General features: G+C 41.7%; 1 protein-coding gene across 2 annotated transcripts in view; it reads right to left on the bottom strand.

Annotated features, from left to right (window-relative positions):
• RLF (RLF zinc finger) overlaps positions 1–19834 on the bottom strand; it is a 117427-nt gene that overhangs the window by 6657 nt on the left and 90936 nt on the right. For both annotated transcript variants that reach the window (XM_039511425.1, XM_039511426.1), the window contains exon 7: positions 6492–6633. In XM_039511425.1, the coding sequence (XP_039367359.1) occupies positions 6492–6633 (142 nt within the window). The remainder of the gene's footprint in view (positions 1–6491; positions 6634–19834) is intronic.

The raw sequence follows: 19834 nt of genomic DNA, 5'->3' as shown, positions 1-19834 counted from the left end.
AATCACCTGTTAAAAATGTGTGCCTCTTTTCCAGTGTGAATGTGTCTGGCTTCAGCTTCCAGTAATTGATTCTTCTAATGCCCTTTTCCACTAGATTAAAGAGCCCTTTAGTAGCTGGTATTTTCTACCCATTACAATACTTGTATACTGTAGTCAAGTCATCTCAATCTCCTTTTTGATAAACTGAACAGACTGAGTTCTTTAAGTCTCATGCTGTAAGGCATTTTCTTCAGCCCTTGAATAGTTTTTCAGGCTGTTTTCTGCACCCTCTCCAAGTCTTCAACATCCTTTTTAAAATGGGGGTCTCACCAATGCTGGATACAGAAATAAAATAATGGCCCTAACTATTACTCTCTTGTTTATATATCTAAGGGCTATATTAGCCCTTTTTTCTACTGACTCCACAGGAGCTCTTGATGAGTTGCTTGTCTACTTTAACCCCTAAATCCTTTTCATTGTCCCTGCTTTCCAGGATACATTCCCTACTCTGTAGGTATGACCTACGTTCCTTGTTACTAGATATGTAATTCTGCATTTGGATGTGTTAAAACTCACTTGACTAGTCCCAGTTTACCAAGTGATCCAGATGGCTGTGTGATTGCCCTGTCCCCATCATTATTTACCATTACATCAAACTGTCATCTGTATCAGAAGTGATTTCATATTTACTTCCAGTTCATCAGTGAAACTGTTGAATAGCATTGTGCCTACTACTGATCCCTTCAAAACCCCACTATAAACACTCCACTGATGACTTTGAGATGTCAGCCAGTTCATAATCCAAATAAAGTGTGCTTTACTGATAGTGTACCGTGCTGATTTTTTAAAATCAGAATATTCCACAGTACTAACTCAAATGCCCCAAAGTCTAAGTATATTACACATATGCAGTTACCTCTATCAACCAAACTAGTAATCTCCCCAAAGAATGAAATCAGCTTTGACAAGATTTGCTCCTCGCTTCCACCATAAAACCATGTTGACTGGTATTATCCTATTCTTAAATTCTTTATTAACTGATTCCCAAACAGCCTTTTCCATTATTTTATCCAGGACTGATAGCAGGTTGACTGGTCTATAGTTACACAAGTCATCCCGCTTGCCCTTCTTGAATAATGGCACAACATTAGCACTCCTCCAGTCTTCTGGAATTTCCTCAGTATTCTAAGATTTATTAAAAATGTGTTTAGTTGGAGGTTACCCAGTGCTTTGTTTAATTAAGGGTAACAGAAAAATGAATGAAAACATGTATATTTAGTTGTAGATGTAGAAAATAGTTTCCTGGTGTGGTAGGCCAGTTAAATACATGGAGCAGCATCTGGGGTGGTAGGTCCTCATAGCTGGGATGTAGCATTTCTCTTGCCTTCTTTAAGGGTGACTAGGAGTGGCGTGGTTCATGCGGAAAAGGATTTGTAGGTAAGAACTAAGCAGCCTTCTTATAAATAAGGTATCGATCTCCCTCCCCCATCAAAGGGGTGGATTTTGATTTGCAGGGATTCCCAAGCACTTTTATGAGGCTTACGGGTAATTCCTGGGTAGTGGCATACCAAGGATCTTGGCCTTGGAAGTAGGGCTCACATCAGGTGTGATTAAATGGGTTGGTTATGCCCTGGAATTTGAGTGTCTGGATGTAAGCCAATAGGAAAGAAGGGCTAGGGACAGGCTAGGAACAGCCCTTCCCAGGCCACCTTCCCTCTTAGCTGTTGTCAGGACAGGTGGTGTCTGAGATTATTTTGTTGGAATTACCTTTCCTAATTGCGCTTTTGAATAAAGTTGTGGCCATTTAGTCAAAAAGTCCAGGTATCTGCATCTTCACTGGCCCATTCCCCCTTTCAAATAATAATTATGCTAGTAATCACAGTTGTTTCTCAGATGAATACATGGCAAACAGCTGTAAAACAGTATTTTTTTTATGACTGTGGCTGATGTTTGACTGTCCATTATGTAGCAGTGCAAATATTTTGTATTTTTGCTGCAACACCCACAAATATTGCAAATCAGTATCTTCTGAGCAATTAATGTACTTTAAGTATCAGAGGGGTAGCCGTGTTAGTCTGGATCTGTAAAAGCAACAAAGAATCCTGTGGCACCTTATAGACTAACAGACGTTCTGCAGCATGAGCTTTCGTGGGTGCATCTGAAGAAGTGGGTATTCACCCACGAAAGCTCATGCTGCAGAACGTCTGTTAGTCTATAAGGTGCCACAGGATTCTTTGTTGAATGTACTTTAAGATATTGTTAAAATGTAGTGAGAATGTGTAAACAATTTATCTGTATGCAGATTTTAAAATTTGGTATATTTCCAGTTCAACAAAGACAAAAATGAAAAACAATGTTTCCATAAACTGACATAAGAATGTGTTTCCAGGTACAAAGTACTTAACTGCACTTAGTTACCATATTTACAATAAGATGTATTAGAGCGAAATACTGATAGCAAGTAACTGATAATGTTAATGATGTAATTTAATTCTACTGTTTTATCGCAGTGTTGCTGTAGCCATGCTGGTCCCAGAATATTAGCGAGACATGGTGGGTGAGGTAGTATCTTTTATTGGACCAACTTCTGTTGGTGAGACAGACAAGCTTTTTAGCTTACAGAGAGAGTCTGGAAGAAGCTCGAAAGCTTGTCTCTCTCACCAACAGAAGCTGGTTCAATAAAAGATATTACCTCACCCACCTTGTCTCTCTAATTCTAAGCACATACAAACACATTTGTACATACACACACACAAATATATGTACACTAAAATATTTAAATTATTCTTGTGTCATACTTGATCTCTATACTATTTCCTACAAAAGCTTATTAGAAGATTAAAGTTTGCAAAGTCAAGAACTCAAAAGTTGGGAAATACCCAGATGAAGACTGCCTGTGTGACAGTCATTCTCCCCCATTTGTGTCTAACTATATGATCACATTCTATTTCCCCCCTCCCCCATGAGGACCCTATAATGCTCAGTGAATGTTCAATTTTCTTTTCAAATGCATAAACCAACCTGTCGCCTTATTTGCTCCCCATTCAAACCCTGCACTTAAAAAGGAATTTTTAGATGTCTACACTGCACTTACCCCTCTGTAGTATCTGAGCCTCTACAAATATTAATTTACTTTCACTACACACCTGCCAAGCCTTGACTACACTAGAAAGTTTTTGCTATAAACTAAGGTGTGAATTCAAAAACTGCTATAGTTATACCAGTATCAACCCACACATAGCCACTCCTATCCTAATATGAAGTAGCTTTTTTCAGCTTAGTTTAAACCACTTCCCAAGCGATATAAGTTGAATTTTTTTTTAAAAGCCTCTCTTATACTGAAATTGGAGTGTCTACATCATTATATCTGGTAAAACTTTTCCAAGCAGACAAGACTTCAGATACAGAAATATTAGTCCCATTTTACAACTGAGGAACTCGATAAGAGAGACAGAGGCCAAAATGTATGGAACTGTTCATGAATTTTGGGTGCTCAACTTGAGACCCTTATTCTGAGGTGCTGAATACCTCCAGCTCCCACTGTCTTCAGTAGGAGCTTTGAACGTTCATCCATTCTGAAAATCAATCTCAGGTATCTCAAGCTGGGCACCAAGAAAATGAGGCACACACTATTAGCAGTCACATCTGAAAATTCTTGTGTAAGTTACTTCCCTCAGCAAAACAAAGGAACTCTGTGGCGATTCCAAGAATAGAATACAGTACCCTTGTGTCCCAGACGAGCACCTTAACCATGAGACCATGCATTTTCCTCTCACAAACCACTGCCTTTTTCATTACACACCGTATGAAGTTAATGAGGAGGGGTCCTTGAGACAACAATCTCAACACTATTACATCCCTGTCTCATTCCTTGAGTACAGTCCATCCTGTGTACTGAATAAGTCAGGGTTCGGTGTAAAAAATAGTATGTGACCGTGTAATTAAGGACTAATGTAATGCATAGGCAGATAAGCAGGGCCGGCTTTAGCAAGTGCAGGGCCCTATTCATACTCACCCGGCGGTGCTTCACTGACTCCGGGTCTTTGGCGGCACTCAAGGACCAGTCGCTGAAATGCCGGCGAAGACCCAGAGGGAGTGAAGGGCCCACCCCCGAAATGCCACCGAAGACCTGGAGCGCCGCTGGGTGAGTAAAAATTGAAGAGGGAAATCGGGCAAATCGGCCTAAAGCCAGCCCCGCAGATAAGTGATTAGAATTAAGGTTGTACAGGCTATCAGGCCCCTAAATGTGGCATTTCTTAACTTCTGAGTCCTTCCCTTTGCAACCTTTATTATGTCTTTTTGTAAGGAATGTCCTAGTTTTATTTAAATGAATAAAAAAACAACCACATACTTTACCATGATTTGAACCTAGAGCCTTCACATTAATGTCAACCCTCTACCACTGAAGATGAAAGAGTAACTATTACTAGTGTTTAGCAGGCTTTTATCCTTTATCTGCACCAGCTGTTTCCTGTGGATTATACAAGTGTTTTCTAGACAGCTACAGGAATTCCTAATTCTGGGAAAGGAATGTGGTCTAGCAGTTAGGGCAGAGAATAGAGATAGGACTCCTGGGTGCACTTTGTTAATAATGTATTACATTTACATAGTACTTATACAAGTGTGGACCTCAAAGGTGGGCAATGCAGGAATAGCCCCATTTTAAGAAAATGGAGACAAGCCATAGCATATTCATTCAGAGAAGTGTTGTGGTTAAGTGGATGAAGCTTGGGTAAGCCATATCAGAGCCCCTGGTTTTATTCTTAGCTCTGTCAGAAGACATCTTGTGCAACCCTTCAGATTGTCACTTCCCCCTAATGATACTTCTCTTCCTCCTCTTAGGCCTACTCAATAGGTTGTGATGTGCACAGAATTTACTTAGAAGAAGAGAGAAGGCTACAATTTATGGTCTCTTGGCTCCTAGGCAAGTGAACACTTAGGCCACAGGATATCTCAATGGGGAAAAGCAGCAGTAGCAGCAGCAGTTTTCTGTGTCCCATTTTGAGCTCTAGCTCTGTGCTAGATATCCACATGATGCAGGAAACTCAGTGGAATCTGGGAGTATGCACAGTGAGTTGGAACATTCAGAAACTTAAGATACATGTATCAAGTTCTACTTTGCATGTGCAAACCATTGCTTTTCAGCATTTAAATCAATGAAAACTGGATGGCTTTTCACAGGAACAGGGAAAGGCACATCTCTAACCTCAGGACAACTCTCACATCTCATTTCAATTTTCTGCTCCAATCTACAAAGATGTTAGAGCAATTCAAAAAATGGTCAGAAAACATTACCATTAGCAATCAGCCTATTTTTCGTACCCTTGTCCTCAAAAGTGTTTAACTTATTTTTTTGCTAATTCCCTCCCCCACAAAAAATCCAGTCTGAGGCGAAGAACAAGCATGGAAAATTTCAGTCCAAACTGTTGAAATATGTCAAAAGTTATAAGCATTTGGAAACAAAGGATTATAATAGAAAGTATTAAGATATCTTAACTATAGGCATAACTATTGCTTTGCCTATTAATAGTATCCCACCATATTTGTCACCTTTAAGCTACACAATTCCAGTCTTTTCCATCTCCCCTCATGCAGAAATCTTCCCGGGCCTACAATAATTTTTTGTTGCCCACCTCTAGCATCCGTCTATTACTTTTTACAGTTATAGTGACCACAGCTGAATATAACATTACAAGTGAGGCTGTACCATTGATTTATATAATGACACCAATATTTCCATTGGGACAGAAAATAAACATTATATTATTGTTTGCTTTTAAGACTTTCGCTGCACATATAATAGAGGTTTTCACTGAGTAATGCACAGTGATGTCCAAAGTTTATGTGTATGTGTGTGGGGATTTACAATTAATTCAGAACTCAGCAAAGTACATAGCTCAAATGCATTATCAAATGCATTATCTTGGATTTCACTGCTGATAAATGTATCTGCCATCATGCTGCCTGGCTTTAACTCAAATCCTGTCTGAAGTTCCTCAATCTTCTCTAATCTTGACTAACCTAAATGATTTATCTGCAAATTTTAACACCTCATTGTTTACCACCTATTCCAGCTCTTTATTGCACATTTTGAACATCAGTATATAGTATATAAGCCATTAAGCTTTGGGGAAAAAAGGGAACAATGCTCATTTTAAAAAATAAAAATTATATTATTACAATTATACTTTAAAGACCACCGACATTTTAACATTAGTGAGTATGGCACTGTGGTGTATTTGCTCTTGTTTGAGGAAACGTTAGTTGAGCAATCTACGAGAAATGTTCCCAGGTACTACACTGATAGGTGCATTACAAATGTATATAATAATTATAAAAGTATGATTATGACTTAGGTTGGAATTATGTTTTTTTAAAATCTTCAGTTATTCAAATTTTATTGTTATAGCAAAGCAACAAATTAAGTTATGTTCTATGGTGCAATTGGTACATGGACTCAATAATAAAATGAAATTAACAGCAATCAGCAGACTGCAACATAAATTACTTACTTCAGATTGTATCACTCTAATCAGGAAGAATAAGTGTTGTAGCGTTTTAGCTATGATGCCAAACTGCCGACATCTCTCCAAAAAAGAATCTAAAGAAGGATCGATTCTTCTTTGCAACTTGCTCCAGAACAGAGTCAGCTCCCTGTGAAAAAAGAGTTCAAAGCAGATTGTAAACATAATGCAAGGTGAGGAAATTCTGTGAGATTTCAGAGTAGCAGCTGTGTTAGTCTGAATCCGCAAAAAGAACAGGAGTACTTGTGGCACCTTAGAGACTAACAAATTTATTTCAGCATAAGCTTTTGTGAGCTACAGCTCACTTCGTCGGATGCATAGAATGGAACACACAGACAGGAGATATTTATACATACAGAGAACATGAAAAGGTGGAAGTATGCATACCAATAGGAGGAATCTAATCAATTGAGATGCGCTATCATCAGCAGGAGAAAAAACCTTTTGAAGTGATAATTGAGATGACCCATAGAAGGTGTGAGGAGAACTTAACATAGGGAAATAGATTCAATTAGTGTAATGATCCAACCATTCCCAGTCTCTGTTTAAACCTAAGTTAATTGTATCTAATTTGCATTTAATTTACAACACAAACTTTGCTTCTCTACAAAAGAAAAAGGATACTAAACCGTCTAAACTGCTACAAGCCACAAGGAGCCACAACAGTAGCTCCCTTAACCCACCCAACAATATTGTTAATCTTTCCAGCTATTCTCTCAGCCCAGCAGAAGAATCTGTCCTATCTCGGGGCCTCTCCTTTTGTCCTTCCAGACCCACAAACATGATACAGTTCTGCGGTGACCCAGAATCCTACTTTCTCCGTCTCCGACTCAAAGAATACTTCCACCTCTGAACAACATACTAACTAACAGAATCCTTCTTACCAACGCTACAATAAAAAGGATTCTGCATGGACTCCTCCTGAAGGTCGAAACAACAGATTGGACTTCTACATAAATTGCTTCCGTCAACGTGCACGGGCTGAAATTGTGGAAAAGCAGCATCACTTGCCCCATAACCTAAGCTGTGCTGAACACAATGCCATCAACAGCCTCAAGAACAACTCTGACATAATCAAAAAGGCTGACAAAGGAGGTGCTGTCGTCATCATGAATAAGTTGGAATACGAACAAGAGGCTGCTAGGCAGCTCTCTAACTCCACATTCTACAGGCCATTACCCTCTGATCCCACTGACAATTACCAAAAGAAACTACACCATCTGCTCAAGAAACTTCCTGAGCAAGCACAGGAACAGATCTGTACAGACACATGCCTAGAACCCTGACCAGGTGTATTCTATTTGCTACCCAAGATCCATAAACCTGGAAATCCTGGACACACCATCATCTCAAGCATTGGCACCTTAATAGCAGGATTGTCTGGCTATGTGGACTCTCTCCTCAGGCCCTATACTCCCAGCACTCCCAGCTATCTTTGAGACTCCACTGACTTCCTGAGGAAACTACAATTCATCGGTGATCTTCCAGAAAACACCATCTTAGCCACTATAGATGTGGAAGCCCTCTACACCAACATTCCACACAAAGATGGACTACAAGCCACCAGGAATAGTATCCCTGATAATATCATGGCTAACCTTGTGGCTGAACTTTGTCCTCACCCACAACTATTTCACATTTGGGGACAATATATACCTTCAAGTCAGCGGCACTGCTATGGGTACCCGCATGGCCCCACAGTATGCCAACATCTTTATGGCTGACTGAGAACAACGCTTCCTTAGCTATCGTTCCCTAACGCCCCTACTCTACTTGCGCTACATTGATGACATCATCATCATCTGGACTCATGGAAAAGAAGCCCTCGAGGAATTCCACCATGATTCTAACAAATTTCCATCCCACCATCAACCTCAGCCGAGACCAATCCACACAAGCGGTCCATTTCCTAGACACTACTGTGCTAATAAGCGATGGTCACATAAACACCACCCTATACCAGAAACCCACTGACCGCTATACTTACCTACATGCCTCCAGCTTCCATCCAGGACACACTTCACAATCCATTGTCTACAGTCAAGCTCTAAGATACAACCGTATTTGCTCCAATCCCTCAGACAGAGATAAACACCTACAAGATCTCTATCAAGCATTCTTAAAACTACAATACCCACCTGCTGAAGTGAAAAAACAAATTGACAGAGCCAGAAGAGTACCCAGAAGCCACCTACTACAGGACAGGCCCAACAAAGAAAACAACAGAACGCCACTAGCCATCACCTACAGCCCCCAACTAAAACCTCTCCAGCGCATCATCAAAGATCTACAACCTATCCTGAAAGATGATTCCTCACTCTCACAGATCTTGGGAGACAAGCCAGTCCCCTAACCTGAAGCAAATACTCACCAGCAACCGCACACCATACAACATAAACACTAACCCAGGAACCTATCCTTGCAACAAAGCCTGATGCCAGCTCTGTCCACATATCTATTGAAGTGACACCATCATAGGACCTAATCACATCAGCCATGCCATCCGGAGCTCGTTCACCTGCACATCTACCAACGTGATATATGCCATCATGTGCCAGCAATGCTACTCTGCCATGTACATTGGCCAAACCAGACAGTCTCTACGCAAAAGAATAAATGGACACAAATCTGGCATCAGGTTCAAAAACCAGTGGGAGAACACTTCAACCTCTCTAACCACTCAGTGACAGACTTGAAGGTGGCAATTTTGCAACAAAAAAACTTCAAAAATAGACTCCAGAGAGACTGCTGAACTCTAATTAATATGCAAATTAGATACAATTAACTTAGGTTTAAACAGAGACTGGGAATGGTTGGGTCATTACACTAATTGAATCTACTTCCCTATGTTAAGTTCTCCTCACACCTTCTATGGGTCATCTCAATTATCACTTCAAAAGGTTTTTTTCTCCTGCTGATGATAGCTCATCTCAATTGATTAGATTCCTCCTATTGGTATGCATACTTCCACCTTTTCATGTTCTCTGTATATATAAATATCTCCTGTCTGTGTGTTCCATTCTATGCATCCGAAGAAGTGAGCTGTAGCTCACAAGAGCTTATGCTGAAATAAATTTGTTAGTCTGTAAGGTGCCACAAGTACTCCTATTCTTTTTGTGTGAGATTTGTCTAAAATCTCCACAATGTAGCTTTAAGGGTTGACACAATAGTAACTTCTGGGGAAAAAATCCATTTTGCCTGATATTAATCAGGCCCTTTCCTCTTACGCAGCTAGGACCCAGAGTGTAGAAAATTGTGTCTACTGCTGGTGCATATGTATTCTCTCTGCTCTTGATGCACAGAGATGGTGGAGTGCTGTGCTGGAGGAAGGAGGGCACAAGAGACATAACAGGAAGGCAGGAGAAAAAGTGAGAAAGAATAACAGGGAACTGCAGGGAAAGAGGAGGAGGAGCCTCTTATGTACCTCTTTAGCACCCCCAGGAACCTGGACTGATTAACACCAGCTTCTCAGGGAGCTTCCTGTTTCCTGCTGCTTCCCTGAACCCACTTGAGGAGAACAGGCAGTCAACTGAAGTAGTAGGAGCCAGTTAGGCCCTTAAGATGCTGATATCTTCCCTCACTCAGGCCCTGCTACTAGCCTGAGTATTTGTTCCCTTCAATTGAGTGTTGAGAGCCACTATAGCGGGCACAGAACAGCAGTCATGAGTAAAAGAAGAAAACGCTCCTCTGGGGCAGCATTCAGAAAAAGAAAGACAGCAAAGGAAGCTTTTCTATGTAAGCAGGAAGGAGCTCTCCTGAGATACATAGGCACAAATGTTCATGGGGAGCCTTCCGGCTCCAGTGAGAATGCGAGTGATGAGATGCCTGATCTTCCAGTTAGTCAGAGTGCAGGTGACCTGGCAGCTACTGCAGCATCCACATCTCCATCTCAAATAGATGTAACCATGCACATTCCTGAAGAAAAGTGTAGATCAGAAAAGAGCATGGTGAAGGCGCAAGAAACAGCTGCTGCTGAGTTTAGTTCCTTAAGTCTAGATGATCCAGGACTGTGGACTCACTTGAGCAGTAGCCTGAAGGACTTCCTTGTACTACATGGGCCACAGCAAGTGAAAAACTTCATGTTCCCCAAAGACAATGAAAATAAAAGTTTCCATCCAACACATTACTGGCATGAAATCCCCAATGGTGACAAAGTGGAGAGGCCATGGATTATGTACTCAAAAACCCAGAATGCTGCATACTGTTTTTGTTGCAAACTCTTCCAATCTAATGTTCCAGCCACAATGGGTTCTACAGGAACAAAGGACTGGAGAAATCTGGCATGCCATGAGAAGGCAGCAAATCACCAGAGAGCATTCCATAGGTGGAAAGAGCTTGAGATGAGACTAAGGTTAAAGGCTTGATGATCAAGAGAAGATTGCATCAGAATCTCTTTACTGGCAAAATGTTCTGAAAAGGCTCACTGCCATTGTGAGAGGGCTTGCTACCCAAAACCTAGCACTGAGTGGCACTTCAGATCAGCTGAATGTGCCAAACAATGGAAACTTCCTTAAAATTGTGGAACTGATAGCTGAGTTTGGTGCTGTACTCCAGGAGCATCTAAGAAGAGTCACCACCCAAGAAATGTACACACACCACTACCTTGGAAAAAATTCAAAATGAGATCATACAGTTACTGGGAACAAAAGTGAAACAGAAGATTGTGGCAGATCTGAAGTCAGCAAGATATTACTCTGTTATTCTGCACTGCACACCTGACATCAGCCATACGGAACAAATGACTTTAATGGTGTGTTTTGTAACAACAGAACACAGTGAAAATGTCCCTGCAATGGTGACTGTCAGAGCATTTTCTAGAATTTCTTAACATTAAGAACATGAGAATGGCCGTACTGGGTCAGACCGAAGGTCCATCTAGCTCAGTATCCTGTCTACTGACAGTGGCCAATGCCACATGCCCCAGAGGGAGTGAACCTAACAGGCAATGATCAAGTGATCTCTCTCCTGCCATCCATCTCCATCCTCTGACAAACAGAGGCTAGGGACACCATTCCTTACTGCACGCAGTATTCAAGATGTGGGCATACCACCGATTTATATAAGGGCAATAATATATTCTCAGTCTTATTCTCTATCCCCTTTTTAATTATTCCTAACATCCTGTTTGCTTTTTAGACCGCCTCTGCACACTGCATGGACATCTTCAGAGAACTGTCCACGATGACTCCAAGATCTTTTTTCTGATTCGTTGTAGCTAAATTAGCCCCCATCATATTGTATGTATAGTTGGGGTTATTTTTTCCAATGTGCATTACTTTACATTTATCCACATTAAATTTCATTTGCCATTTTGTTGCCCAATCACTTAGTTTTGTCAGATCTTTTTGAAGTTCTTCACAATCTGTTTTAGTCTTAACTATCTTGAGCAGTTTAGTATCATCTGCAAACTTTGCCACCTCACTGTTTACCCCTTTCTCCAGATCATTTATGAATAAATTGAATAGGATTGGTCCTAGGACTGACCCTTGGGGAACACCACTAGTTACCCCTCTCCATTCTGAGAATTTACCATTAATTCCTACCTTTTGTTCCCTGTCTTTTAACCAGTTCTCAATCCATGAAAGGACCTTCCCTTTTATCCCATGATAACTTAATTTACGTAAGAGCCTTTGGTGAGGGACCTTGTCAAAGGCTTTCTGGAAATCTAAGTACACTATGTCTACTGGATCCCCCTTGTCCACATGTTTGTTGACCCCTTCAAAGAACTCTAATAGATTAGTAAGACACGATTTCCCTTTACAGAAACCATGTTAACTATAGCTCAACAGTTTGTTTTTCTATGTGTCTGACAATTTTATTTTTAACTATTGTTTCGACTAATTTGCCCGGTACCGACGTTAAACTTACCGGTCTGTAATTGCCGGGATCACCTTTAGAGCCCTTTTTAAATATTGGTGTTACATTAGCTAACTTCCAGTCATTGGGTACAGAAGCCCATTTAAAAGGACAGGTTACAAACCTTAGTTAATAGTTCTGCAACTTCACATTTGAGTTCTTTCAGAACTCTTGGGTGAATGCCATCTGGTCCCGGTGACTTGTTAATGTTGAGTTTATCAATTAATTCCAAATCCTCCTCTAGTGACACTTCAATCTGTGACAGTTCCTCAGTTTTGTCACCTACAAAAGCCGGCTCAGGTTTGGGAATCTCCCTAACATCCTCAGCTGTGAAGACTGAAGCAAAGAATCCATTTAGTTTCTCCGCAATGACAATCGTTTTTAAGAGCTCTTTCTGTATCTCGACCATCCAGGGGCTTCACTGGTTGTTTAGCAGGATTCCTGCTTCTGATGTACTTAAAAAACATTTTGTTATTACCTTTAGAGTTTTTGGCTAGCCGTTCTTCAAACTCCTCTTTGGCTTTTCTTATTCCATTTTTACACTTAATTTGGCAGTGTTTATACTCCTTTCTATTTACCTCACTAGGATTTGACTTCCACTTTTTAAAGGAAGTCTTTATCTCTCACTGCTTCTTTTACATGGTTGTTAAGCCACAGTGGCTCTTTTTAAGTTCTTTTACTGTGTTTCTTAATTTGGGGTATACATTGAAGTTGGGCCTCTTTTATGGTGTCTTTGAAAAGCATCCATGCAACTTGCAGGGATTTCACTTTAGTCACTGTACCTTTTAATTTCAGTTTAACTAACCTCCTCATTTTTGCATAGTTCCCCTTTCTAAAATTAAATGTCACAGTATTGGGCTGTTGAGGTGTTTTTCCCACCACAGGGATGTTAAATGTTGTTATATTATGGTCACTATTTCCAAGCGGTCCTATTATAGTTACCTCTTGGACCAGCTCCTGCACTCCACTCAGGACTAAATTGAGAGTTGTCTCTCCCGTTGTGGGTTCCCGCACCAGCTGCTCCAAGAAGCAGTCATTTAAAGTATCGAGAAATTTTGTCTCTACTTTTCGTCCTGAGGTGACATGTTCCCAGTCAATATGGGGATAATTGTAATCCCCCACTATTACTGAGTTCTTAATTTTGATAGCCTCTCTAATTTCCCTGGGCATTTCATAGTCACTATTACTGTCCTGGTCAGGTGGTCGATAATAGACTCCTAATGTTATATTCTTATTAGAGCATCAAATTACTATCCATAGAGATTCTATGGAACATGTGGATTCACTTAAGATTTTTACTTCATTTGATTCTACATTTTCTTTCGCATATAGTGCCACTCTTCCCCCGCCCCCCCCCCCCCGCCCGGCATGACCTGTTCTGTCCTTCCAATATATTTTGTACCCCAGAGTGATTGTGTGCCACTGATTGTCCTCAGTCCACCAGGTTTCTGTGATGCACTCTAGTTCACCCATCTTATTATTTAGACTTTTAGCATTTATGTACAAACACTTTAAAAACTCATCACTGTATATTTATCTGCCCTTTTCTGATGTGTCCCATTCTTTATGTGAATGTTTCTCGTCTGATCTGGCCTGTACATTATCCTCTTCCATCCTCTCCTCCTGACTAAAACCTAGAGAATCTCTATCAATAGATCAGAGGGGTAGCTGTGTTAGTCTGGATCTGTAAAAAGTGACAAAGAGTCCTGTGGCACCTTATAGACTAACAGACGTACTGGAGCATAAGCTTTTGTGGGTGAGGAAAGCTTATGCTCCAATACGTCTGTTAGTCTATAAGGTGCCACAGGACTCTGTCGCTTTCTATCAATAGACTCCTCTAAGAGAAGTCTCTGTCCGATTCACGTGCTCCTCTGCAGCAGTCGGCTTTCCCCCATCTCTTAGTTTAAAAACTGCTCTGCAACTTTTTTAATGTTAAGTGCCAGCAGTCTGGTTCTACTTTGGTTTAGGTGGAGCCCATCTCTCCTACATAGGTTCCCAAAAGTTTCCCCAGTGCCTAATGAATCTAAACCCCCTCCTCTCTACACCATCATCTCATCCATGCATTGAGACTCCGAAGCTCTGCCTGCCTACCTACCTGGCCCTGTGCGTGGAACTGGGAGCATTTCTGAGAATGCCACCATAGAGGTCCTCGATTTCAGTCTCTTCCCTAGCAGCCTAAATTTGGCCTCCAGGATGTCTCACCTATCCTTCCCTATGTCATTGGTACCTACATGTACCACGACAACCGGCTCCTCTCCAGCACTACACATAAGTCTATCCAGATGCCTCGAGAGATCTGCAACTTTCGCACCAGGCAGGTAGGTCACCATACGGTTCTCCCGGTCATCACAAACCCAGCTATGTATGTTTCTAATGATCAAATCTCCCATTACTAACACCTACCTTTTCCTAGTGACTAGAGTTCCCTCCCCGGAGAGAACCTCAGTGGGAGAGGATACCCCAGCATCATCTGGAAGGAGGGTTTTCCTCTCCTCCTGTTGACTGCTCTACTTCCCTGGGCCTTTCATCCTCCTCAACAGTACAAGGGCTGTCTGACCAGAGGTGAGATAATTCTACAATGTCCTGGAAAGCCTCATCAACATACTTCTCTGCCTCCCTTAGCTCCTCCAGTTCTGCCACCCTGGCCTCCAAAGCCCATATGCGGTCTCCGAGGGCCAGGAGCTCCCTGCACCAAATGTACACATATGCCACTCGCCCTCAGGGCAGGTAATCATACATGCTGCACTGAGTGCAATAAACTGGATAGCCCCCACTCTGCTGCTTGGTTTCTGCCTGCATTCTCTCCTACAGCTCCCCCAAGGGTCCTGTATTTGCTCCTCCTTCACCTGGAGAACTCCCTTGTGAAACTCCCTGTTAACAGCCCTGGTCAAAAGGCATTGATGATACTACAGGAGCAGGTATGACAAATGTGCTTCTTAAAAAGCTGGAAGATACGGAATTGCAATAGCTGACATGAGAGGTCAGGGCTACGATAATTGTTCTTTCCTCTCGTGTTGGCACCAAGGAGTGCAGACACGGATCCAAGAGTTAAACCCTCGAGCTTTTTTTGTCCCATGCAGTTCTCATTCATTGAACTTGGTGGTCAGTGATGCAGCATCAGCTTCTAGTGAGGCTGAATTTTTTAATGTAATTCAAAGCATCTCTGTATTTTTCTCTGCATCAACTCACCAACGGCAAATTTTGAAGCAACATCTGGGAACATTCTCACTAACACTGAAACCACTGAGTGCCACACTATGGGAAAGTCGAGTGGCGGCGATAAAGCCTATCAAACACCAAATTGGGAAGATAGATGATGGCATAGTTGCCATTATGGAGGATAATGCTATGACAGGAACTGTTTGTGGGAGAACAGTGGCAGAGGGAAATGGAATCACTAGAAACATACATAACTTCAAATTTCTGTGTGGCTTAGTGTTGTACTGTTTGAAATAAATGTTCTAAGCAAGAGACTCCAAGGTGTTGGCCTTGATATATCTGGAGCAATGGAACAATTGGACAAAGCGAAGTCATATCTACAGTCCTACTGGTCAGATGAGGGATTTCAAAATGTTCTGAAGAGTGCACAGAAGTTGGCAGAGGAACTTCACACTGAAGCTAATTTCCCACCCATTCAAGAATACAAGAGTCACCGAAGATGACATTTTCATTACGAGGCACGGGATAATCCCATAAGAGACCCCAAACAACAATTCAAAGTTGAATTCTTTAACCAGGTGCTAGCTTGTGAAATACAGTCAGTTGAAGAACATTTCATGCAGCTCAAGGAACACAGAAGTATATTTGGGATGTTGTATGATATTCCAAAACTCTTCACTATACCTGAAGGAGACTTACATCAGCAATGCAGGGCACTAGAAACAGTGTTGACACATGATGACATGCACGATATTGATGCAAGTGATTTAGGTGATGAACTGAAAGCCCTTACATTTCAGCAGGATCAACTCTAAAGGCTTTTCTGGAATATATTTGCACAAATAAGATGACCACCCTCTTTCCTAATGCTTTTGTTGCTCAGTGCATACTTCTAAAACTTCCTGTAATAGTTGCCAGTGGAGAACGCAGCTTCTCCAAGCTGAAGTTAATAAAAACACATCTATGCTCGAAAATGACACAGGAGAGGCTGGTCGGCCTTGCAACCATCTCAATAGAGCATGACCATGGACCTTCAGGAAGTAGTTCAAATCTTTGCCATCAAGAAGGCACGGAAAGCACCACTTTGATTATTCAAACAGATAAAAATGCCAGTGTTTACTATGCAGACAAGAAAAGTTACACTTTCTGTTCAGGTGTTTGAAAGTTAAGTGTTACTTAAAAATTTTGAACAAAGCATTTTAAGTTGTTAGTTCTCCTTTATTGGGGTAGGTAGCAGAGCAGTACCATGAGAGGAGTAGAACAGGAAGAAGGCAGAATTGAGACTTTCAAAGTTTTGGCCCAAGCGAGGGGAAATGGGGGTGTCATTTGAGTTCCCCACCTCAGGTGCCAAAATGTTGTGGGCCAGCCCTGGAAACATAGGTGCCTAAAGAACTTTTACTACAAAACTTTAGGCACCTAGTGAGTTTAGGAACTTACAGCGTTTAGTTGGTTGGGAATTGCCAACACCAGGATGTAGGCACCTAACATTTTGTGTATTCAGGCCTATATTATTGGCTCCAACTCACATTAGGTAATCTGATCCGGGCAAGGCCAGGAAAGATCTGTTTCAATTTTGAAGCCCGCTTCAGAGGGCTAAAGTAAAGAAACCTGTGCCAAAGTCAGTGCTCACCACCACATCCACAGCAAGGGGCCTGTCAGAGGAGAGTTCTTCAGTGTTGATGAACCATCGGTGCTGGAAAACAGCCTCATGATTCCTCCAGCCGTGAAAGGATCTTAAAGAATCTTTGCCATGTTGGCTCCTTGGAAGTGGTTAATTCCTTTGGTCCTTCCCCAGCCTCTGATGCCAAGCCTCCTTCAGACACCAGGAGGCCTCCTCTTTCCCCTGACCTGAAGCATAAGGCCAAGGGCATGTTTTGAGTTCCCCCAGCACTGAATGTGTTTATTCTCAGAAAGCAGCAGCAGCACAGATTCAGGGACACAGGAAGCTATGTTGCTGATCCAGATTCACCAGTGCTTTGGGCCCCATCAGCCCATTTTTGTGTCACTGGATATCTCCAGATGTCAGCTTTGAGGCTAAGACCATTCCCCTGTACCAGTGCCGTCTTGTTTCAAATCCGCTCCATTCAGATCCTTCCCAGATCCAGATAAGGAGGATTCTTCTTCTGGTTCTTAGTTCGGTACAGTTAGCCTGCCACCATACGAGGTTGCTTACGGAACAGGAACTCGCTCATTTCCCCATGGGATCTGCTTCCTCTACAGCCTCTCTTGGGTTTATTGTGGGAGATTACAACCTGCACTAATGTCATTGGGCTGACATCTCCTTGGATGATGGATCTCTAATGCCCTAGAGAGCCTTCAAACTGTAAATACAGGAAGGCCAAGTCTGCTATTTTCTTGCCCATCAGACTCTCCCAGGATGAAACACAGGCATCTCCTCTTTTTACAGTTTGTCTAATCCTTATGGAGATACCAAATCTACCTGGATCTCTGGGTAATAGTAAAGACTAGCGATCATGGAACGTTGATGTGGCACCAGATCAGGAGGGTGCTTTTGGTTGTACAGATAGACAGCTTAGGATGAAGCTCCTCAGAAGAGAGAATGGGTGCATTTATCTTCCACAGCTGTGACAGTTAATCTCAAGCAGTTTGAGCAACTTCTTAGCAAAATGGCTGGAGCTCTGAACCTGGAAGCTATGTCAATATTAGAGTACACCAATTTTTTTTTTGTTAATAGGTAGTGTTGTACCCATGTTGGTCCCAGGATATTAGAGAGACAAGGCGGGTAAGGTAATATCTTTTATATTTTATTGGACCAGCTTCTGTTAACAACAGAGACATCATTTCAAGCTTACAGAGAGCTCAAAAGCATGTCTCTCTCACCAACAAAAGTTGGTCCAATAAAAGATATTACTTCATGCACAGTATCTCTCTCTCAAAAAAAAACAACCTTCAGATAAAGAGAGTGGCAAAGTCATCTTGTCACTGAATGATGGTGTCCTAGAGCTTGCTAAAGACAGTGCCTAATTCCATGCCTTCTATCTCCAAGAAAGATAGGCTGTAATAAGCACCTCAGTATTTTAGGGTACTTTTTCACCACTCTATCCCGAAACTCAACTGTGCTCCCAAGAAGTCCCTGCATTCTGTACTTTCTGATAAAGGGAAGAATCTGGACATAGTTAGACAGAAGATCAGTTTGGGGACACATTAGGTATCTGGATAGCCAATTATAAATCTGAGTGAGTGAGTGTGGTGACGCATGTACACAAAGCAGCTTTTGAAAGGTCAGTGTCTCAGGCACATAACTCCAACACTACAGTTGGCTTTGCCAATTACGGATAATCTGTGGATTCACAGGTTTTTGCAGAAGAATTTCCCTTTAATGGGATGGGTTTGTTCACCTCAGATTGACAATATGCTGGAAAAACTGAAAGGCACTAAATAAGGAGCTTGTTTGGGGACTGTTAAAATCACCTCAAAATAAGAAATTTTGTTTACTTCATTTCAGATTCCAGCAGAAATACTTGCTGTCTTGTTATTCTTAGTGCCAAATTCAGCCCTCAGCTATGCCTCCTGCACCACATTCTGCCTGTCCACTAAATTCAATATTTTGGTCAAGCTGAAAATTTGATGCTGCATCTAAGCACCTAGAACCAGTTATGTTCTCCTTTACTTCCTCACCTTCTGTTAGGGTCAGTTTCTCTCAATACCTTGTGGAGTTACAGGGAGTCCTCAGACTTATGACACAATTCATTCCCCAGAATTGCACTGTAAGTCAAAACTCAAGTCTAAACCACTTTTCCCATACGAATCAATGGTATGAAAAGGGGACTGGTTCCTGAAGCAAGGTTTGATACACTATTTTCACCACAATAAACCACATTTTTCTACTAAATGAATTATAGATGACTAATGTATTTATTTATAGAGTCATAGACTTTAAGGTCAGAAGGGACCATTATGATCATCTAGTCTGACCTCCTGCACAACGAAGCGCCGCCCCCCCCCCCCTTCCCGTAACAAACCCTTAACCCATGTCGGAGTTATTGAAGTCCTCAAATCATGGTTTAAAGAACTCAAGGTGCAGAAAATCCTCCAGCAAGTGACCCATGCCCCACGCTGCAGAGGAAGGCAAAAAACCTCCAGGGCCTCTGCCCAATCTGCCCTGAAGGAAAATTCCTTCCCAACCCCAAATATAGCAATCAGTTAAACCCTGAGCATGTGGGCAAGACTCACCAGCCAGTACCTAGGAAAGAATTCTCTGTAGTAACTCAGATCCCACCCCATCTAACATCCCATCACAGACCATTGGGCATATTTACCTGCTAATTTGGTTAACAGCATTCAAAAAAACATAT

Source organism: Mauremys reevesii, linkage group 23 (assembly GCF_016161935.1).
Source record: "Mauremys reevesii isolate NIE-2019 linkage group 23, ASM1616193v1, whole genome shotgun sequence".
NCBI lineage: Eukaryota > Metazoa > Chordata > Testudines > Geoemydidae > Mauremys > Mauremys reevesii.
Note: the sequence above shows the minus strand (reverse complement) of the source record. Positions and strands in the feature narration are given on the sequence as shown.